Raw genomic sequence first — 23,080 nt, 5'->3', positions numbered from 1 at the left:
CCTTCAGATGTTGTTAAGAGGGAGCTGAATCTATCAATTTTGTGTACATGTAAAATTTCTAGGTATGGGGAAGGCTTTCTTGACTTACTGATTTCTAGCTATGTTTTCCACCCCAGACTAGAAACTCCTCAGTTGTCTTTTTTCTGTAACCAGTGTTTGCTTTTATGTTGTTCAGTTGTGGGATTCATTCTGTACTGAGCTCCAAGTCATCTGTAGCATTTTTACTGCTTATACAAGCAATAAGTGAAATAATACTGAGAACTTAGAAACTAAAGGTTGTTAGGTACAGTAACATGGATCCCCACCACACCTGCTCAAGCAGTCTTCATTTATTTTGCTTTTGATCATGCAGAAAGCAATCTGTATGTGATGTTTACGCTGTAGTTAGAGTAAGCATATGGGACATGTTTGTTCTTAACTGAAATATTTTAATCTCTGTTCTGTCCAGGTATCCAGCTCATATTGAAGAAATTGATTATGAAGAAGGAAAAGTGCTTATCCATTTCAAACGCTGGAACCATAGATATGATGAATGGTTTTGTTGGGACAGTCCTTATTTGCGTCCCTTAGAGAAAATACAGTTAAGAAAAGAAGGATTACATGAGGAAGAAGGGTGTGCAGTAAGTAGAAAATAAAGGATATTTGAGAATGTTAAACCAATGCGCTGTTGTTTCATTGCCTGCTGTATAAGCTTTAGGGCTTATTTTAAATACTGGAAAGCTAATTGTTCTGATGTTTTAATAAAGGTGTATATTTCTGTATTTCTAAGATGAAAACACTTTTAAATACTGTCTTGTAGGGTTTTCATATAAATGATCAGGTGTTGGCATGCTGGTCTGACTGTCGCTTCTATCCAGCCAAAGTTACTTCAGTTAACAAAGATGGTAAGGACTCGCTTATGTTTTTGTCATGCTTTTTAGTAGTACATTTATAGTTATGTGCCTTTTTGGTTAAGAGGAGAGAGTACAGAAACAGAAAGCAACTGGGACTTTTTTTTAATTACGTATCTTAATCTGTCATCAACTCTTACTGTATCCTTTTGTCCTTCTTATGAACAAAGAACCTTCTGGGTTATCTAGTCAGTAATTGCTTTAAGTATATATTTGGAGAAAGTTGTTTCTTCCTAAATTTATAGTCTAAGGGGTGTGTGTAATTACAGTAAAACTGATGTCATAGCTGCAGAAACTCTTTACAAAGAGACTTACAAGCATAGTCATGCTTCTTTTGAGTATCAATTAGTATAGACTTGTTTTTGTGCTGTGCTTTCTTTCCATTGACTGTACCTTGTAAGATCAAGGAGAAAAAAGTATCCAGCTTCATTATTGGAGCTGTTAGTAGATACTCTGTTAAATAACTTCTGATCTTTAATACTGTCTGCTTTGTTTTCAAATTTTAGGTACATACACAGTGAAATTTTATGATGGTGTAGTTCAGACTGTCAAAAACATTCATGTCAAAGCTTTTTCCAAAGATCAGGTAAGTTGTGTGTTCATTCTAATATTCTAAAACAGTTGGTGCAAGTAACTAGGTTTGAACTATAAAGTACGAAATGAATGAAACTTCTCTATTGCTAAAATACAGCGCATTTGAAATGAAATCCATTAAACTGGAAAGGGTATGCAGATCTTCATGGCATGTTCTACAAACTCTCGGGCTCATGTTTTCGTGAATACGCTTCTTGAACTAAAGAAGTCGGTCTCTAGACAAAAATTTGTCTAAAAATCCTTGGGAGATTAAGAATTTACATATTAAAACTAGTGGCGGGATACTGGAACACAGTTTGAGATGACTTTTGTGATTATATATACTTTCCCAAGGGATGGGAACTTTGAAGTGAAGGAAGATTATTTATTCCCAGAGTAACTACTAGATTATCATGGGACCTTTAAGGAAGTTGTTGAGTTGTTTCATTCACAGCTTTCAAAAGATGTTTTTCCTAACCACATTCTTCTTCTGAGGCTTGGCTGTTCTACTATCCCTTCACCTGCTCTGTTCTGTGGGTTCAACCTTCAGCTAGCAATGGAAAGTATTAGTGGGCTATTTTAACGATCTTGTCCTGCTCATGGTGAGAAGAAAGAAGTTGTTTCTATTCAGTTTTCATGTGGATACTTTGTAGGAAAGGGTGACAAATTCTGATCCTGTTTAACTAAGTTAAAACTTCTAAGTGCCTACCTCAGAATAACCGGTATCAAAAAAATGGTTCTGTGATCCTGCCACACGTTTCTGTGGTGTAGTTGTAGCCTGTGTTTTTAGTCATGCCATTTCCTTTTGTTTTTTTGGGGCTCTCAAGTTTGAACAAAGAAATTGAATCTCTCCCTCAACACAAACCCTAAGTGCAGATTCCAATAATGAACTATTAATAAGCAGAATTTAAATCTATCACTGCTCTGAAGAGAGATGCTGCTGCTTTGGCGACATGAGGGTCTGTCTGTTCTCCCAGGCAACAAGCAATAGGATGAAAGAAAATGGCCTTAAGGTGCACCGGGGGAGGTTTAGGTGTTGGATATTAGGAAAAACATCTTCACTGAAAGGGTTGTGAAGCATTGGAACAGGCTGCCCAGGGATGTCATCGAGTCACCATCCCTGATGGTATTTAAAAGATGTGTAGATGTGGTGCCTAGGGACGTGGTTTAGTGGTAGACTTGGCGATGCTAGATAAATGATTTTAGAGGTGTTTTCCAACCTACATAATTCTGTGATTCTGTTCCTTGGTCTGTTGATTTGTATATCTGCCAGACTGGGAAAAAATATTTCAGACTTGCTACAAAGTGCTCTTTAGGCTTTCAAATGCTAATAATTACGCCTGATTCAGGGTTGACTCATACTCACAAGGGAACTACCTTCATGGCCATGAGAAATATTTCTGCCATATTTAACCTTAAATACATGAAGATGAATGAACTGAAGAGAGATTCTTCATAAAAAGGACAAAATATTTTGTCTCTTATCTCCTGTAGGTGGTTTCTTGTGTTTCTATATGGCTGTAGATAGGTTTTGCAAGGAATAAGTTTGCTTCTTTTAACCACTGGCTGGGAAGCTTTCTTTTAACTTGAGAGAGAAGTTATACCAGAACATTTTGTTCTGTCCTTTAGCGTAACAAAGCATAAAAAGATTTACTTCTGATCGTGTAAACAGAGCTCTAATAAAGTCCTTAAACAGTTGATCTGCTGGAGAGCTCAGGACTCAGTTGTGAATGTAAGTTCCTTGAGGTGTGGATTCAGATGCAGCACTAATGCAGCAGCATGCTGCCAGTGGAATGGGGTGGTCTCTTTCTACAGAGGGAAAGGCTGTAGCCATGAAGATGCAAGGAGCTCATGTCTTGTTTTTAAACAAACAAAAAAAGCCCACCTGGTTTCTGAAGGAAGTAGCACGAACTGGCCTTCTTTTTTATAATGACTACCTTTGTTTCTTTAATTCCCTCTGAAGAGGGAGTAACATGTTCCATTGAACAGCGATAGTGAAATACTTACAACTTGCACAGAGCGATAGTATTTATGCAAGGACAGACAGCTTTTAAGAATTCAGTAAAACTGAGCTAATTCAAGAGACAACCATAAACACAGTAAGTTTAAGAACAGTTTAAGATAGTTTGTGTTGTGGTACCTCTTTTTATTCATATCAGATGGTCTGTGAGTAACGCAACTAATGAAACCTAATGTCTGAGGGTTATTTTTTGAGTGTGAGGTATGTTTTTTTGTTTGCTTTGGGGCTTTTGTTTTTAAACTGATATGTGAGGTTTCCATTGAAGCTTCTCCTACATCTGTGGTATTCAAGGAATCTATGCAAGAAATTAAAGCAGTGGTTAAAGCAGTGCTCAGGCACTAGTGCTTTTTCTTCATGAGTTGATGACAGAATTTCTTCTTTTTGTCTAGCTGTTGTTCTGAAATGCGCAGCAATTTGTTTTTCACATATTTTTTTTTTTTTTTATATAAAAAACCACCAAAAAAAATAACCAAACTGTTTATCACCTCTGCTGAGTATGATTGAAATCATGTTATAGATGGTGGAACAGATGTTTGTTCACCATTTTATTGCATCAGAATTGTTTCTTAGGACTGTGATCTGGAAATTGCAATCTTAAAAGGCACCAGTTCATGTAATCCATGTACTGATAGGAAGATAGGGGTGGGAAGAGGCAAGCTGTACTATCATACAAGGATTTACTGAAACTTAAGTGTATTCTCAGAATTTTGTGTAATTCAAAATAGCTGTTCCACTTTCTTTTTCCCAAGTGGTATTCAACCTTTTGTTTGAATCAGCCTTCAAAGTTTTTTCTAGTCTTCTCTTCCTGACCTCGTGCCTTGCTGTGCTATGGCTGGAAAGGAGTCTGGTTTCTTGCTAATGCTTCAAGATACTAGGTAACATGAAGAGGGAAGTAAAACTAAAAGCAGTGTTGACATGTGATCAGATGTAAATTACTGATCAAGGCTCAAAATTAGAAGGCTTCTGTTGATCAGAGCAGAAGTGTTCGGGGATAGCCTGTAGCAGGAGCATTGGAAGGAGGTAACCAGCATCCCCCCACCATGTGGTGTTGGGATGAAACCCAATTGCAGCATGCAAACGGTGTTCAGTAACAGTGAACTGTTGATACAGGGATGTTCTTTCTGAGTTTGTGCTGCTGTATCACAGTTATGGAAAAATGAAAAGTACAAATGAATGAATTGAATGTTATCAGTAGCTTATACTGGACAGGGACTAATAAAGCTTTTGAAGTTTAAAGTGCTTAGTGTCTTTTTATTGTTTCATTTTTAAATATAAGCATGTAGAACTTAACATCATGCAGATGTTGAAGTTGGTGATATCAGTTGCTTTTTAGATTACTCTACCTAGCACATTTCAGTAGCAGCGACGATGGCAACCTAAATACTGTTTTATTTTGAGACACTTTTGTTAAAAGATGATGATGGGTCTTGTATCCAGGTGATAGAGGTGTTTGTCCTTGTCTGTGCTCTTGACTCCCACTCCTCCCTCAGTGTCCTAGGTAAGGTTTAAGTAGCACTGCTTAAGCTGGCATACAACTATGGAGTTGATTACTGGCCCTAACCTGCATATGAGAACCAAGACAGAGAGTCTCAGATTAATTCCTTTGACAGTTCAACAGCATAACTGTCCTGTTAAAGCAGCATGTCCATGCTCTGTTGGTTTTTGAACAGTTCAAGTACCTTTTAAGTTTTTAATCTGTGGGTTACAACAGAACATATGCCTTTATTATTTGAAAAGTTGGAAAAAGTGCAAGTCTGCTAAATACAAAGGTGGGGGGAGGACTTTCAGGCTGCAGCAAGTTAATTTTTATATTTCACTCTTTATTATAGAATATTGTGGGTAATGCTAAGCCTAAAGAAAGAGGTAATGAAATTCCATCATCTCCTGAAAAGCAGGAGAAATTTAAAGAACAGAGGAAAGCAACAGGTAATGCAAAGAAAGACAAGAATGAAAAGACATTAAAGACTGAGAAGAGGGTTAAGCAATCTGATAAAGAAGGAAAACTGATAGTCATCTCAGAAAAAGGCAAGGTCTCAGAGAAGAATATATCTAAGAATGGAAAAGAAGATAAAGAGAATATATCAGAGAATGATATGGAATATTCAGTAGATACACAAATTGAGAAGAAGCCTGAGAATGACAATGTAAAGAGTCCCCAGGAAAATGTGAAAGAAACTAAACGAAAACGTGGAAGACCGCCAATAACACCTCCAACAGGTATGTAGTTGAACTTAAATGTATATGCCATGTATCAGAAACCCTTGTAAACTCACTCTACAAAGAAAACAATCTAATTCTGTCCACAACCTAAGTATCTAGAAGTCTTCAATTTTCTAAAACTTCAGCTTTGGTTTAGGGCAGCTGAGAGCATACTTGTTACTCACATTTGGAGTTCTAACGGTTTGGTTGGCAATTATGAATATTACTTGCCTAAATCTGCGTTAATAAAATATGCCTGTAGTAGGATTAAATGCTTGTATGTAGACTGAAAGCCACAGGATACTATTCATGTAGGTCTAGTATTTTAAATTGCAAGACTTGTGAATTTATGTTTTAAAGTTTCCCAGCTTTCCATCTAGTCAACTTCTGTTCTCTGTCTAAATATGTAGAACCAAGTTCTCAGACACTGCAGCCAATAACTTTGGAGTTAAGACGTCGGAAAATACCTAAAGGAGGTGAAGTTCCTTCAAAGCGTCCTAGGGTTGAAAGAAACTTGTGTGAGTGTTTTTTTGTTTTGAACTCTTGCAGTATTTGTACGTATAAGCTGAAGTGGAGAAAGAAAAAGTCTGTGGTATTAATCTTTAACTGTGATATCTGAAATAGAAAAACAGGTGCTGCATTTCCTCTTAAACTGGCTGTTCACGTATAGCATCGTTGTGCTGAAATTAGCTCCTAGGTCTTGAAAGTTTGGTTTGGATAGAGAAACCACAAGCTGTCATTCTTGATGAATTTCACAGATGTAAGGGAGGTAATAGTTATATTGGCTCTAATACTTAAAAGGTTACAGAAACCCTTCTCTAGGTGGAGAAACTATTTTCATGGAATCATAGAATTAGAGAATAGCTAAAGTTGGAAGGGACCCCCCAAGGATCATTCAGTCCTCCTCCTGGTACCACACAGGACCACTAAAATTTAGACTGCATGGCTGAGAGCATTGTCAAAACACTTCTTCAACTCTGGCAGGCCCACTGGAGCCTGTTCCAGTGCCTGACCAGCCTTTTGGTGGAGAACCTTTCCCTAACCCCCAGCCCAACCCTCCCCTGTCCCAGCTCCATGCCATTCCCTTGGGTCCTGTCTCTGTCCCCAGAGAGCAGAGCTCAGTGCCTGCCCCTCCGCTCCCCTCGTGAGGGAGCTGCAGGCTGCTATAAGGCTTCCCCTTGGCCTGCTTTTTCTGGGCTGAACAAACAAAGGGACCTCAGATGTTCCTCCTACGTCTTGCCCTCCAGACCCTTCACCATCTTTGTAGCCTTTGGACACTTCATTTGGATGTTTTTAGTTACTAGATGGAGAATTTAGCACATTGCTTCGCAAAGCGACTTTAATCTTAGATAAAAATTCACGTCATTGCAGTCTGATAGCTTCTACTTTTAATATTGTATAATGACATTTAAGGAACTTGAATGTGTTGTTGAGAAAGAATATTACTATAGAAGATGTAATTGTCTGAACAAGGAGATGAAGATCTGAAGAAGTCACTCTTTCCCTTCCTTAGGACCGGAAGGCATTAAAACTTGAGTGCATGCACGCTACCATTTTAGGATCAAAGTTTTTTGTGTCTGAATTGTCACATCTGACTTCTGGTATTATTTACATTTGTGGGATGGTTGCTTTTTAAAGCAATGTTTTATCAGTAAGATAGTGATTGTTATCTTAAATTTGTTAACAAAAGAAAATATTAAGAGATGTACAAAACAGGCTTTTCTCTGGATTCTATGCTTTTTTTTCTATAACTGTTGATATCATTGTAGCTTTTGTGGAGAGGCCTAATCACTAGAGCTATTTGGCTTTTGCTGTTAACCTGAATCATTTAAAAACAATTAAAAACCATCACCGGGTGAAATGATCTTTCAAGTTAGCTACTGAGCTATTCAGTAATCCTATGCCTTCATAGTACCATCAGATTTCTCTGTTCTAGCTCAGGAAAAATTGAAGAACTCTTCAGATAACCATGAAAAAGACCAGATCAGGAGGCGGTCTTCAAGACTCTCATCTAGTGTTAGCCATGAGATTTTAAATACAGATCAGGTCACAACTTCAACAGAAACTCAGCCTTTGAAAGATGCAATATCTAACCCAAAGGAGCCTGAGAAGGGTAAGCAGCTTCCTGGTATACTCTGGATTTGGTATAGAAGTCTTCTAGTTGCAAGCACTGTATTTACACTCGCATAACCTGTAATCTGCATTTAAAACCCGATTTGAGTAGCAGTGCAGAGTAAACTCAAGGAAAGCTTATTTTAATCTCTACTGCCTTCATTGTTTTTTGTTTCTGATTCCCTGTCCATCAGTAACTCTAGCACTTACCTTGCGTGTAGGGTGCTTTTCCAGTAGAGAGATAGCTGGCTGGATCCTTGGCTGCCTTGAGAGGGAGAGCTCCACAGGTTGACAAAAGACTTACAGGAAAAGTTCTGAAGAGATGCAGGTTTTGCTTGCAAAAGTGAAGTAATTACGAAGTTTTAACATTCTTTTGATTGGAGAAGTAATTTAATTGCTAAACTTAATGTTTGATCCTCTTGAACACTAAAAACACCAATCAAGATGCTTTTATTTTTGGACTGGTTAGAAGTAACGCTTCATTTTTCTGTTTTGTCCTTTACTGCCTTTCCCTTTCAGGGAAAGTTCTGACAGTGGTATGAGTAGGCCTATCCCATTTCTCTATAATGAGCTAGTAGTCTGTTTTTTAAGCAGCTTTTGAATTTAGAGGGTAGATGCAAGTGGTTGTGTTGTAAAAGCTTAATTTTGTGTTAATAAAACAGCAGTCTGATCATGGGTGGTTGTTTCTCTACTGTAATATGATGAACACACATTGTTCCAGAATATGCTTTTGTGTGCATTTTACTCAGTTTCCTCTTTTTTTCCCCTCCCTTATAGTCCAGTTAGATGTTCCCGTTGAATCTGACCAAAGTTTCAGTGAACAAGCATCCCCTGGAAACACATCGCATAGCACGGTACTCAGTACGGATGCCAGTTTGCAAGAAGAAAAAGCGGAAGACACTGAGTCTTCCTCTGCTGCTGTCAGAACTCAAGAACCTTCTGCTACAGGTTTAAATTTTGATTTTTGTTATAATATTAATGCTTTTCTTAAGTCAACTAATGGTAGGTCCTTCATGCTCTTGAGTGTGACTAACAATACATTTGTGTAATGCTAACTATGGGGGGAAAATGTGTAATTTTACTCCTTATGCACTCAATTTTAATCTCTTGTGAAAGCTTTGGAGGTTGACAGGAATATTCCAAAAAGCAGAAACCATACTCTTTAAGTGACTGGGTGTAATATTTCTAACATGTGAATGGTGACATTAACAGCAGTGCTTGTTTTCAGGATGTATTTGTCATTCAAGGTTAGGTCATAGTTAAAAGATTGGGTTATTTTTGTGCTGCAGTATGTCAGAGCACTGATGTTGGGGAATCTCAATTGTGCAATTCTATGCACTCGTGTTTTGGCCTCTGTTACACTTAAACCCTAGAATATTCAGAATTTTTAGTGCAAATGTGTGAAATAGTTCAAACACTTCAATCTTTCTCAATGTGCAAATTCTGTTATTTTATCTTAGAAGTGTACTTACCTTTCTTTTTCAAATTGAAAGTTCCTATATAGGCAGTAAACTACGCCCAAATATAATGCTGTCCTGTGATTATTTCCTGGAGCTTCAATATTCTTATCCCCAGCTAATTGGGAAAACTTGAACTATAAATTCACTAGTTTACACTCTATCAAGAAAGATTTAAATTAAATGGACCAGAGCATTTAGAGGAATTTAGAGTTGCTTAGCATTGCTAGAATAACCTCTGTGCTAGCTTTCATCCTGTTTGTTCTTCCAAACTTCCTCTCGTGCTTGCACATCCTCTTTTACCCACCCTGTACAAATGTGTACAGCTGAAACTGTACTAATGAAATTCCCTCTGTTTGCCACTGATAACAATAGCATGTGCGTGGGAAGTACATGGGTTGTCTACTAATATTTAAGTCTTAAAGCTCTTTTGATCTTTGTTCTCTTAAACAGTCTGATGATACATACACCTGTTTTCTATGGTATATCCAGCATCTTTTCAGTTGGTATGTGTTGGGCATGATGATTTTGCTTCGTGCCATAATGTGTAATCACAGAGCTATGGGGTTAGTGGTCAAATATTACTTCAAAAAAAAAAAAAAAAATTGCCTCTTGCAAGGGCTTCTGCTTTTTAACTTTAGTACTCGTATAGCTTTTCAAGGAGTTTCCCAGTATCTTAGCTTCAAGTATCTACAAAGTCAATGTAGTATTAAAATTTTTACTAGTGTACATGAACTGGGCTGTTGTAGCTGTATGCTTGTTTTCAGGGATTGCTTTTTAAGGGAAAAAAAAAGGTTTTGGGATCTGTAATTCATCAGTATGTCAGGTTACAGCAAACAAAATACATCTAGTAAATGTGAAAGAACAAATAGATTAAGACTTCATACTAACATATTCTGTGTGTATTTGGTGCTGATTGGGGAATCTCTTCCCCTTTGAACAAACTTTAAGGAATTGATTGATAGACTTGAGGAAAAAAACTGCTGGTGTTTTAGTTTGACTTTCATACATTGACTTTCATACATGTTCAGCTTGAAATCACAGGTGCAGTTTATGTTCATCTTAATATATATTTCTGCTTGAACTTGCATACTATATGTTGAGGTGAGATGCTGTATTTTGTTGGGGAGGAAGTGGGGAAAATAACTATTTGTACATTTGAAACAGTGATACTTCTCAGTTTTAGCTTCTGGGGAGTTTAACTCTGGCCCCAGGTAAATGGGGTAAGACTCCAGGATAATGCTGATGTGCAACTGAACCATTGAGAATTCAAGAAGCTGTGGTCCCTTCGGTTATCTTTTGCAGTTACTACTTTAGTTTTCCCTTTGGTTTTGTATTGTGTATATTACTGAGCACTTTGTCTTAAATGGATGAGAATATCAGCTGAATGCATAATGCTTCAGTGTAATTCACACTGATGTGATTCATGGGATGTGGGCATCTCCTGAGCTAACTTAGTTGGATACAAGGAATAAAGCTGGGGTAACAACTTCTAGTTTGCTTCAGTACCCAGAGCCTCCAGTATTGCACTCTTGATATTCACGCTTCTGTAAGTACTTGAGCTAACTTGAATCCAGCTCACTCAAGAATATGTGCTTGCATTGAATTGTTGCCTGAAGTTCAGGAGTGGTGGTGGTGTCTGAAAATCCATGTTTCTGAACATGGGTTTTGTTTCATTTAATTAAAGCCACCTCACTAACCATTAGAAGCTCCAGATGTGTGTGGGTAGACATCCAGATGTGGCAATCAAGAGTTTTTATTGGAGAAGCTTCTTAGGGATGTGGAGTAAGAATTGTATAGGGTGCATTTGAGTAAAAACTGTGAGTTGTCATAAAAGAAAAATTCATAGGTTTCTATATTTAACTAACATTAAAAATATTACTGGAGTGAGTGGTTTGTTAATCAGTAATTTTAAAATCTGTAGATCCTATCAGGGCAAATCTGTTGTTAAAGATTAGAATTTTGTTATCCTGTACATATTTCTGGCTTACTTTTGGCATTGTGTTTATATACTCCACTGTAGATGACAAGCATGATAGGGAACAGCAGTGCTCCAAACACTAATAATTGAATGTCAAGCAGTTTATGTTCTCATACTTGTGGGTGTATTCAAGAGTTTTGGGGTTTGGAAAGAAGTGTTCTGTCAGAACAGCTGATACAGGTGGAAAAAACGGACACTTCTTACATACAGGGTTCTCCAAAAAAAAAAACAAAACAAAACAAAACAAAAAAAAAAAAAAAAAAAAAAAAAAAAAAACAAACAAACATGTAGGAGTTAAAGTGAAAGATAACTTTTACTTAGAATAGTGCAACCTTGTAACCCAGTACTAACTTTGTCTGTGGGCTTCAATTCTAATCACTTGATGGGAACTCATCCTCTTTTTGTAGGAAAATACTACAAAATATAAAATTAAAACCCTCCTTTTCTTCAGTGTGTGGTGTTAGTTTTGTTTTGGTATGGGTGAATGATGGACCCCAGCAGCACTGGTTTTAACATGCACAATGTATGAGAAGAACAAGGTTGATAACATTTCAATATCAGCAGTTTTTAAGGGCAAAAGTGATATTTAAGAGTGCCCGATTACTGGTCAGTAGATGATTCAAGACTTAGAGTAGTTGCAGTCACAGCAGATGCAATTGACAATGTTTACATGCTTGTTATCTTTTAAAAGATAATGTGTTCTAGAAGGCAATACAGCATTTTGTCAAAGCTTAATTTCCTTTTTTTTTTAATTTTCATCAAAATTCTCATTAAGTTAATTATATGTAGTAGAGAATTAAAAAAAAAAAAAAACAAAAAAACCACCGTTCTGCTGTTTTTTTTGGCTCCCCTAGTGTCTAGGGATTACAACTGGTGATTTAGGTTTTAGTTAAAGCAAGTCATGCTTCAAATAATGGGGTGAGCCTGTTGGCAAATTCTTACAGCCAGTTAATGCTCCATTTCATGTATCTGAAAACAGCCTTAAAAGCACTCTACAGCAGTTGGTGTAGCTTTACTCTCAAAAATTGATTTGACTTTAAAGGGGAGCTCCCTTTGCTTTCCACAGATCTATCATGTTTTTGTTTTCCAGAACTTGAGACGACTTTACGTGCATAGACATGCATCCAAGGATTCAATTTATCTCATACTTACCATGTGGTTTTCTAACTTTGTCACATTTAGCATTGTGTTTCAGTTAATGGAGAAGCAGCAAATATTTCTATGCACATAGAGGGGACAGCTGCATATCCTGCAGCACACCTAGGTAGGCTGGTATTCCTTCAAGGTTGTGTAAAAGTTGTCATTGTAAACATAAAGATGGAGTACAAATGGAAGTCCATCAACCTTGCTAACTTAGACTTTCTTACAGCTAGACACAGTGATCTGGAAACAATGTGAAAGGCTTCACTTGCACTTTGAGAGGTTTAAGTTCACCTACCTGCTACCCCCTCTGAATGCATATTGAGGTTTGCATGTTGAGTAGTACACTGAGCACTTGCCAAGCTTTTTGTGCATTGTAGACATCCCTATTCTTATTGTTACAAATTCAGTGCTTACATAAGAAAAACATTGTAAGATGAAATAGTCTTAAGTAGTTCTTCCCATGTCACAGAATCACAGAATCACAGAATTCATTATGGTTGGAAAAGACCTCCCAGATCATCTGGTCCAACCATCCCCCTACCACCAATGTCACCCACCGAACCATGTCCCTGAGCACCACGTCCAACCTCTCTTTGAACACCCCCAGGGACGGTGACTCCACCACCTCATGTCAAATAACATTTCAGGCTCAAAACAGAACTTCCTGCTTTCTGTAGCTGAATGGTTGCTGGATGTGCTGAAGGTGCTTAATGCTGTTCTGTAAGGAGTGTCAGCTGGGCTAGGGGTAAGGCTGTGATGAAAACCTGAACTGTTGTGGGACTAGATGTATTCCTAAAGGAACTCCCAAGTGGTTTGTGTAATTGAGGCTGACTGCACTGAACTGACCGACAACAGTAGGCCTAATAAGCCAACTTCATGTTTTTATGACTGTTGGAAAAGTCAGAGGCAAGTTTTTTCATCACAACACAAAATACATAAAATTTACATCTGCAGTTCAAGAAGGGTAACACTAACAAACTGAAGAATCATGAAAGTACCAGATGGAAGAGACTTAAGTTTAACAGCAAACGAAGGAATAATTTGTTTTTCTCTTAATATTTCTTTGGAGAGTGGGAGACAGACTAGAAATCTAATCACTTTAAAAAGCAATTCGTGAAGATCTAATGACTAGAAACTGCAGTAAAGGCAAGCTTCTAACTGAAAGGGGAAAAAGCCCTTAAGTATTCAGTGCACTGTTGGCATTTTGAGATGGCTTACCACTGCCTTGTAGAAGATTCTCAAAGACTGGCAGACCTTAAATGTGGATTCTGGGCTGCTGCCACACATTCCTATCCCATCAAGAGTCAATCCAAAGAAGGAATCTGGGGGGAGGTAGTGGGGAGAAATCTCTTGTGGACTTAAGCTTCTACATGGTGACATTTTACTGTAAACTTACTGCTAAATTTGCCTTAAAGCTTGTGTCCTTTGGATAATAGAGTGCACTGAGAAGTGAGGTAGGCTGCTGAGCTGAATGCTGAAAAGATGTTTTTGTCTGTGCAGTGAAAGTTAAAGGAGACACTGTTGTTTGTTTGACCTTGAGTTTGTGTGGTTAATAGTGTAGTGTTTAATTGAGTACCAGGTAAAGATTTTTAACTTTGTTTAAAAGCACAGAAGAAACAGCGGGTGGGAGGTTTATCATTAAGATTTCTTTGTAGTCAGAGGAAACATGGTATGTTCACCTTACTAACCAACGTCCTCTGGGAAGGCAAGTGCCTGAAAATTTGATGCTAACAATGCAAAACTGGCCTTCTTTCAATAGAAACCAATTTTAGTGCTACGTTTAATGAGCAAAAATTGTGTAAGAATGAAAATAACCCCCCTTTATATATTGGTGTGATGAAGAAGCTTCAGCTGATGCTTAGCTGGGAGTACAGCCTCCTTAAGGATTCTCCTGAGTGGCAGAGCTGAGCCTCAGTTTTGTACAGTTTCCTGGCAGCAGGGAGTTCTATAGTCTTGCAAAGAAGAAAGATGCCCCCAAATATGGTGGCAATGCTACTAATATAAGCTTTGTTCTGAACTTTGTGTGATTGTCCGTGGTTTTCATTTCTCAGAGTAGATTCCTTTTGCACATTGCAGTAAGTTTTTTTTTTTTTTTTTCTTTCCTTCCCCCTACCCCATGTCTTTGTTACCTCCTTGTTGCTAAACTTCAGCTGACACGATCCTGTGCTCCTCTTCTAACTTTTAGCTGATCATTTAGAAGCTGTTCCCTGTGTCTGCTCAAGAATTTGTCCATCCCAATGGAAGGAAAGTGCTCCAAGCTTGGGTACAGAGCTCCTGACAGGGCCTCATCGTGACAGCTGTATGATGGTATAACAGCTTCCCTTGTCATCTTCATAATACTTGTTAAATAAATCTTTGGGCCCATTTGCCCCTTCCTGCTGTAGTTAAAGTTTCCCCATCTTAATGCTAATTAAGTTGAAGCAAGTTATCTTTCGTTGTCCTGAATGCTGGTTTTTAGCCTTACAGTCAAGAGAACCTGTCTGCACTTGCTTTCACTAAATCCACCAGCCATTTCATTAATCAGTCCCAAAATAATTTTCATTCCTTAAGAATGCAGCTTCTAAAGGTGCACTGTCTATTTAGATTTTGGTATTGGCAAGCTTTGTCATTCTGGTAGCGTGATCCAGTTGTTCAGGTTTGTTGCAACCTTACTACCCTCATTGCTTGAAGCAGTTTCCCTGTCAGGATGTTTTTAATACAACTACACCAAAATGTCTTTCCCATTCTCCTTGTGAAACACCTAAAAGCTATGTCTTCGTTTCTACCATTTTCTTCTTTCTTTTAATCAATCTCATGTGCATATACGAGCCTGTTAATCTTTCTACCTATACCAGTCTCCGTAGTACTGTTCCCTGTTCTTCCTCCATGAATAACTTCAAGTTATTTTTTTCCCATGACGTATTTAAATTGATTACACTTCAGATAGCTTTCTAGGGTGCTTCTTACATGTCCTTTAAATATGCAATTCACTGGAATTCACCATTTTTGTTGCTACATGCTAAACGTTTCTGAACGATCTGTGCTGTCTTGCATCAAATTGTGTTGATGCTATCTATAACTCTCCCATTCAATCTGTTCCTGTGTACGTGTGCTTGTAAAAAACTGTAACTGCTCTTGTTCATGTTTGTAATGTTTCTGGGTCCTTTGTGCTCTCTTTCCAACTATTTTCAATGTAATGCCGTGGTACACAACATGTTAATGAAAACTTTTGGGTTGTATCACTGTTGCTGGGTCTAGGTGTTGTCTTTAAATGCTTCTTCCTTCTTAACTCCCTGAGTTTGAGAATACTCATAAATAGGGAAATAATGTTTTAGTGCTGGCAAAACAAATGGAAAATTTATATTTGGAAACTGTTTTGTAAAAACGATACCTCCTTTCATACGATTACTTTGTCCTCTGGTGGTTATTTGATGCTGTATGTATGCTAGTGATGGATAATTGCCCTGATCTCTTGTATCTGTTTCCTATTTGCTGCCTCTCCTGTTTTATCAGATGCAGGGACTAGTGACAGTAGTCCGATTTACTGTTAGTTCACAACATTTATGCGTTTCATAGCAAAAACATTAAGTTTCTAAAGTCCTGGGAGAAGGAGCAAGAACTTAACAGGTTAAATGGAGGTATACCCAGGTTGCACAGTAATGCTTTGTTAAGCAAATGCTTAAAACTTTCTTGAGTTGGAAGACTTGCCTTTTTTTTTTTTTTTTTTTTTTTGAGAAACCAATTAACTGTAGCTTCTAGGAGGTGTTCAGAAAAATGTTCTGACATACTGTTTATTGTTCCTTTGTTGCTGAAAGTAATCAGACTTCGGTGGTCAGGCAAGGCATCCAGAAAGATAGGAAAGTAGTTGAGCAGAAGTGTTTTCCTTGGAAAGTGATTGCACCAAAGATGTGAACAGTTACAAACAAGTAAATAATATACTTGATAGAACAAAGTGTATGTTTTAGTTGGAATACTGAAGATTATAATTGTCTTATATCTAGAGTAGCACTATATACAGTGATACTAGCTGTTGGGCAAAGGACTCATAGAAGCAAAATATCTAGACAGTAAGTCATTCATAAAAACACGAACATTGTGACAAATGATTTTAGGAGCACAGTAGGGCAGAGTTTTCCCTTAAAAGCTATTGATCTTAACAGCAGATACAACATTAAAGTTTTTGGTTTTGTTTTTGTTTTTTTTAGCATTTCTTAGCTAACACGTTTTGAATGCATGCCCATTTTTTTAATTTTGGAAGCCTTTTGGTAAATATAGCAAGTGCATGGGGGAATTTATCTGTTTTGTTCTTACAGTAACAAAACCTTTTAGGAGAGCAGATTTTCTTGCACCAAAAAAAAATGCAACTGTTGATCAAGATCACAAGTTTAAATGCAAGTTTGTGGACTGTTCAAAATCCTTCCGCAAAGCGAAGTTATTGCATTATCATATGAAATACTTTCATGGAGTGGAGAAAGCAGAATCCCAGCAAAACCCGGTAAAAAGACATATTCAAACCAGAGCTTCTTTGGCTTCTGAAAAAGCTAATCAAGAAAGGTCAAAAAGAGGACGGACCTCAACTGGTTCATTGTGTAAGTATCTCGCTGATCTCTTCCTTTTCTTTTCCTTTTTTACTTATTTATTTTTACTTTTAACAGCAGCAACAGGGAGGGGAAGCAGAAAAGAACAGAAATTGATTTTCTTTCAGGCCAAAGGAGCCTCCTTACAGCTCCCTCTTATGTATTTCTTTGTGGAGAAGAAGTATAATGATACCTGTAAACATCATGTTTTAATGAAGATAAACTGAACAAATTCCCTCATCTAGAAATATGGGTCATGTACTATAATGAAGTGACTATATAGCTTCTCTTATTTCTTTGTAAAAGCTTATTCAAGTGTTAAGCCTCTGTTTCTTCTTCAGAACTACAATCCATGGAGTTCCTCATCTTTTTCTTCCTTCCATTTTTGACAAATGCCTAACTAGTGTTATTGTAAGACTTCTTTTATCCTTTTCTGTACTAAGGCAACAGCCTGGATAATTCCATCTCTCTCTCTATTTCTTACTTGGTCTTCACATTTCACAAGCTGACTTCAAGAATATAGTATACTAGTGTAGGAATCTAATCCCTGTCTCTGCTGGACCTATGGGGAAAAAAAAGCCAGTCTTTAACAAGTGCAGTTGTTAGAGCTGTGCTTGAAAGATCCACATGCAACTGACAGTGGAAAGGGAAAAACCTTGGGGGGGAGGGGGTGGAAATCAGAATTCTTCAGTTATAACTGATAACTGCTTTGCAGTTTTTAGATTTACTTTAACTTCTGCTTCACAGTTTCATTCTCTGAAGCACTTTGATCCTGGTGTCTCGAATGCTTCAGTGACAATGTGGGTGTACCTGGGAACTGCAGTGGTGGCGTTGACGATGTGTCCAGACTTTGTTCTTGTGGGCTGCTTTCTCTTTGTACTGCAGGCCCATGAGGATTATCTGTCTTGTGTTCTGACTGAGACAGTTTTATAGAATCCATCTTCGTCTTTGCTGAATTCCCTGGTACTTATCAATCATCTTTGCACTTGATCTTTCATTAGTATTCTGTATAGTTAAGAATTTCAAAATCTTGCAAGCTAGTGACTGAGTTACCAGTGTACGATAGCAGACTATAAAGTGCTTTACTTTGCTTCATGTCTGCTTTTCATAATGTGTCTGGCAAATACTTCTCACTGGAGATGCTACTTCCTGTTCCTAACAAGATAGTGTAACTTAACTTACTGCTACTAAATGTGAACTTCTATGCCCCAGATGCTTCTGTAACTTGAAATAACACACAGGCATAAGATTTAATTAGACGTACCTTTTCTTTAAGTGTTTTTATACTTGTTTATATAATTGTTTTTATGTGTGTTTATTATACCCTGCAGCTTATATGAAACTGAATTACTGCCTAGAGAAAGGGACCTGGGACAAACGGTTTACAAAGCATGGCCTCTAACACTGCAGAGCAATCAGAGTAGGCTTCTTGCATAGAACCATAGAATGGCTCAGGTTGGAAGGGACCTTAGAGATCATCTAACTCCAACCCCCAAACCATGGTCAGGGATGCTACCCATTAGATCAGGTTTGCCCAGGCCCCATCCAGCCTGGCCATGAGCACCTCCAGGGAAATGCATTTCAAGTGTTTTTTCATAGCAGACTGCTATTCTACTTTTTGAGGAGCTGTAAAATTATTTCAGTTTGAAAAATTGTTTTCCTGTGATTGGTTTGAGGGAACTGAGTAGTGACTTGACCCTCTTGTTATTCCCTTTCCCCAGGTATATACTGTTGGTTTGATGCCGCCATCTTGGCTGCACTGGTGGGTAATTTTTTTGGTATTAAGATCTAATAATACTTCCTTATATTAAATCTCCACCCCTTTCTTCATTTGGGAGTGGGTATGTGTGGTTCATAGCATATTCCTGCAAGTAGCCCCTCGGCTGTGCTGACAGCTGCTGACTGTGAATCAGCACTGTGGTGGAAGTTGGGCAGTGGAGTTTTCACAGTCACCATCAGAGGCTTCTGTTGTGGAGCTACTGGTTTTCCTCAATAAGGAGTGTAATTTAACATCACTTATGTCATAACGTGTCCGATTATTAAGTGGTGTGTTTTTTAGCTCAAATTTCTAATTCTTAATGTTCTTCCTTTGCTGGTACCAAAAATTCTGAAGTGGGGTTAATGGGATTTATGGAGTCATATTGCTGTTTTCTACTCTGTTCTCTTGTCTTCTTGCAAGCCTCTTTTCTGTTCGTAAATGCCTGAACAGGAAGACAGGCTGCTAAGCAAGACCTTTTTAAAAATATGTTTCGGGATGTATTGCTTAGTGAGAGTGCAGACTTTCCAATGCATAATTAGGTATGGTACACTGTGGGTTTACTTTATCATCTTTGTGATCCTTTTGTGAGCATTACAACAAAATTCACCTATTCAAAGTGTACATACTTAAAAAAATATTTTACCTTTTGGTAAAAATGTTCTTTTCATAGTACTTTGCTTTATTAGATTAAGAAAAGGTGGCAACTTCTAGCAGACAAGACTTTAGAAATTAGTTTTGTTATTCCAGAAGCTTGCTTTAGATACTCCTGCTTCAGAAGCTTTATTATGTTTTAATCCTTGATCCTTCTGAAGTTTCATTTTGGAGTTCTAGGAATGTTTACTGTTTTTGCTACATTCTATATAAAAATAAACAAAAGGTTGGAAGTGAATGGAAAAATACTTACTTTTCCTGGTCCTGGAGTTCTAGGAAATGATGCAATATACAGAACAGTTGGAAAAACTTGTTGTAGTGCTTGAAATTAGAATTCTGACACACTGAAAAGAAGATGGATGTAAGCGGTCTTCATTGACCATGCTTTCAGATGCATGAAGAACAAATATAAGTATTTTGCACAAAAGTAGAGACTGAAATTTCAGTGTTTGAACTGTTGTAAACCATGCCACTTGCCATTGGCTTCAAAATTTAAGTGAGCTAGAAAATTTAATGTTGATGTGATTCATGCAGTCTTCTCCCTGAGAAGGAACTTGCCTTGGCAGTGACAAATTCGACAGATACCTCTCTAAATCCTGTAGTCAGTTTTCATAGAATCATAGAATATCCTGAGTTGAAAGGGGGACCCACATTGAGTTCAACTCCTTTTCTATGAATAGAGGGGAACGACCTACCATTGCCTAGTTGGTATTTCAGTTTTTCCTTGACTTGTCTGAACAAAATAAAGCAGACTTGAACGGCTACTGGCACATTCAGGCAATACCTCTTTTTAATTTATCAGGAGATATTACCATTGTCATGAAAGAACTTTTTTCCTAGCCCAGAGCTATAGTACTTCACTCTGAGAGGATTGCTGCTATTTGGCCTTTCAGGAAAGAACTGTCTCTTGTAGAGAACAAGGCTGTTGATTTCATGTTTCCCTGGGCTATAGGAGTTATGGGCATTTGTACCCTAAACTCTTAGGTTGCGATCTAGAGCCATATAACAGCCCTTCTGTTTAAAAGGAGAAAAAACTTTGGAGTTACTTGGTGATTGCTGTAGTGAAAGAAAAGAATAGAACCACATTCCATATTCAGATACCTTAACATAAAGTAGGTTTTGCTTTCTCTTTGTGGTCACAGCTATTTCTCTGCACAATCGCTTATATTTTACTATGATAAAATACATCCTTTTCTACCATGAGTCGTGCTCTACAAATATTTTATATAAATTTCTTCATATGAAGATGTCAGCTTGCTTCAGGTATCTCTGGCCATCCTATTGTATGTGAAATACCTGCACAAGGTTTTAGTGTCTGTTGTGTCCTGACTGAGGCCTCTCAAAGGTATTTGGACATCCAACAAAATTCAGTTTATGCCCTTGTGCCAGGGAGTGAGCTGAACAACTTTTCTTGAAGTCTTAAAGTCAACTTGTGGCAAACTTCAGTGCTTGAACAGCTGATACACTTCACCTCAGACCTTGGAGAGGCTTCATGCTTAATACGTCCTGAAGATCTGCGGGTAAATTCTAACCTTGTCAGATGTAAACACGTAGCACAGTTTGAGTGTATATGCAAGAAAATCCCACCAAAACCTTCACTGAGGTGGCTGGTGTACTCATAATACTCTTAATAACTACTTAGTACTGGTCTGAGCATAACTGTTGTACTGGCAGGGACTTCATCAGCTGATAGATACCCTTACACTCCTAAGACAGCTCTGTTGAGGTGTCTTGCTTTGAAGTTAGAACTGCTTTTGAGCGCTCAAAAACTCCTTGCCACACTGAGCTGCGTTTTTGGTATGCGTGTGTCTAGTCTGGTATGTTGCTACCAGTGCTGGCCCTGCTGTTCGTCTTGCAGTGAGGCACAAAAGAAAGCAGAGAACCAGCTATCAGTATTTTAAAGACCATAGAAAACTTGTGCTCAGCTGAGTCTGTGAAAAATAGTTGTAGGGAAAAAAAAGAAGCATGAATTTTGTCAGTGAGTTTAAATTTTTGTACGTGGTCCAGTTGTTTAAAAAAAAAAAAAAACTCACCTACTCAGTTAATGTGTCATGTTAATTGGATGAGTGTCTTAACATTAGGAATATGTATGAAGAAAGAAGGGTCTTGTCTTCACTCATGATAATGATGAGATCCTAACTATGCATGCAGAAGGAACAGGATGGCAAACTTGCTTTGCTTAAACTTAAAAGATTAAATTTATCTAAGGCATCCGGTTGTGGTGACAACTGTATAGCTGTTATTGTGGACCACTGTCGCAGAGCAGAGTGGTTTTCAAGGTGATCCTTTGGTGGTGAGTGCCCCTTTGCTAGTAGGAAGAAGATACATGGGTGCCCTACAAACATAGGGGTTGTCACTGTCGGAGATGGTGAGGAGCTTTGTTAACCCTGATTTCTGCAGAATCTCCAGTCAGTTTTGTGGCTTATCTCAAGATACAGCATGGAGTTTGTGGAGGATGGCTGTGTCAAATTCTTTAGCTGTAAGTCAAGATAAGTGGTCTTTGTTATTGGAAACATGAGTGGATGTTCTCAGCAAATGATTTCACAGCTGTGTATGGTGAATATTGTACAACAGACAACACTTGAGGAATTCAGTCTCTTTGCTTCCTGTGGATGTTGAATGTTCTTCCTAAACCAACATCTGACATGATCTGTTAGATGTGAAGGTTGTTGCATTGCTTGTTAACTGACGTGTAACATGTTCAAATCTAAGTCCCTCTTAAGGCTTTACCTGGTTAGTCTTCATGGCTTCTGCATGGCTGAGAAGATTTCATTTCTTAGAAATTAAAACAAATACAGACCTGAGATACTTCACTGCTTCCAGATCAGTTCCTCACATGAAGGAGGGTATTTCTCACAGGCTTTGGAAAGCCAAGTCTGCAGGATAAAGGCCTGAAAGAATCTGCTGGAAGAAGGCTGTGAGCAGTTACAAGCAAGCCTGTCTGTTGTTTGTTTTTGTTTTTCTTTTAATGAATTTATCTCCTGTTACTGTTATTTAGGTTCATCTGAACTAGAAATTCACCTGCTGGTGTTCCATTCCAGTGTCATGGTTCAAGAAGCGTTCAGCTATTCAGTACCCTTGCTCTGTGTCAGGGAGCTGTTGTGCTCTATTTGTAGAGAATCATATAATTCTAATAACTATGAGTATTTGGAATCATGGAGGGATTTAAGGGTACCACTGCCATCATGCGGGACCTCAACAAGCTGGAGAGAGTTGGGCAGGGAGAGACTTCATGAAATATAATGAGGGCAAGTGTAGAGTCCTGTCAAGAACAACCCCAGACACCAGTATAAGCTGGGGACTGCCCTGCTGGAGAGCAATGAAGGGAAGAGGGACCTGGGGCTCCTGGTGGACATGACCACGAGCCAGCACCATGCCCCTGCGGCCAAGAAGGCCGGTGGCATCCTGGGGTGTATCAGAAGGGCTGTGGTTAGTAGGGCGAGAGGTTCTCCTCCCCCTCTACTCTGCCCTGGGGAGACCACATTCAGAATACTGCGCCCAGTTCTGGGCCCCTCAGTTCAAGGACAGGGAACTGCTTGAGAGAGCCCAGCGCAGAGCCACGAGGATGATTAAGGGAGTGAAACCTCTCCCTTATGGGGAGAGGCTGAGGGAGATGGGTCTCTTTAGCTTGGAGAAGGGGAAACTGAGGGGTGACCTCATTAATGTTTATAAATATGTAAAGGGTGAGTGTCAGGAGGATGGAGGCAGGCTCTTCTCAGTGACATCCAATGATACAGTG

The 23,080-nt window shown here is 38.4% G+C and overlaps 1 protein-coding gene across 9 annotated transcripts in view; it reads left to right on the top strand.

Annotated features, from left to right (window-relative positions):
• Positions 1-23,080, top strand: part of PHF20 (PHD finger protein 20) — a 69,020-nt gene that overhangs the window by 19,173 nt on the left and 26,767 nt on the right. For 6 of the 9 annotated variants that reach the window (XM_084538288.1, XM_084538284.1, XM_084538289.1 and 3 more), the window contains 8 exons: positions 449-620; positions 800-884; positions 1,397-1,476; positions 5,313-5,700; positions 6,093-6,200; positions 7,619-7,795; positions 8,572-8,742; positions 16,668-16,943. In XM_084538288.1, coding sequence (XP_084394414.1) covers positions 449-620; positions 800-884; positions 1,397-1,476; positions 5,313-5,700; positions 6,093-6,200; positions 7,619-7,795; positions 8,572-8,742; positions 16,668-16,943 — 1,457 coding nt within the window. The remainder of the gene's footprint in view (positions 1-448; positions 621-799; positions 885-1,396; positions 1,477-5,312; positions 5,701-6,092; positions 6,201-7,618; positions 7,796-8,571; positions 8,743-16,667; positions 16,944-23,080) is intronic. The other 3 variants (XM_084538291.1, XM_084538290.1, XM_084538292.1) reach the window with 1 other exon arrangement.

The sequence above is a fragment of the Aythya ferina genome (genome assembly GCF_964211825.1).
Source record: "Aythya ferina genome assembly, chromosome: 16".
In the NCBI taxonomy this organism is placed as follows: domain Eukaryota; kingdom Metazoa; phylum Chordata; class Aves; order Anseriformes; family Anatidae; genus Aythya; species Aythya ferina.
This window is presented reverse-complemented; position numbering and strand designations above follow the sequence as displayed.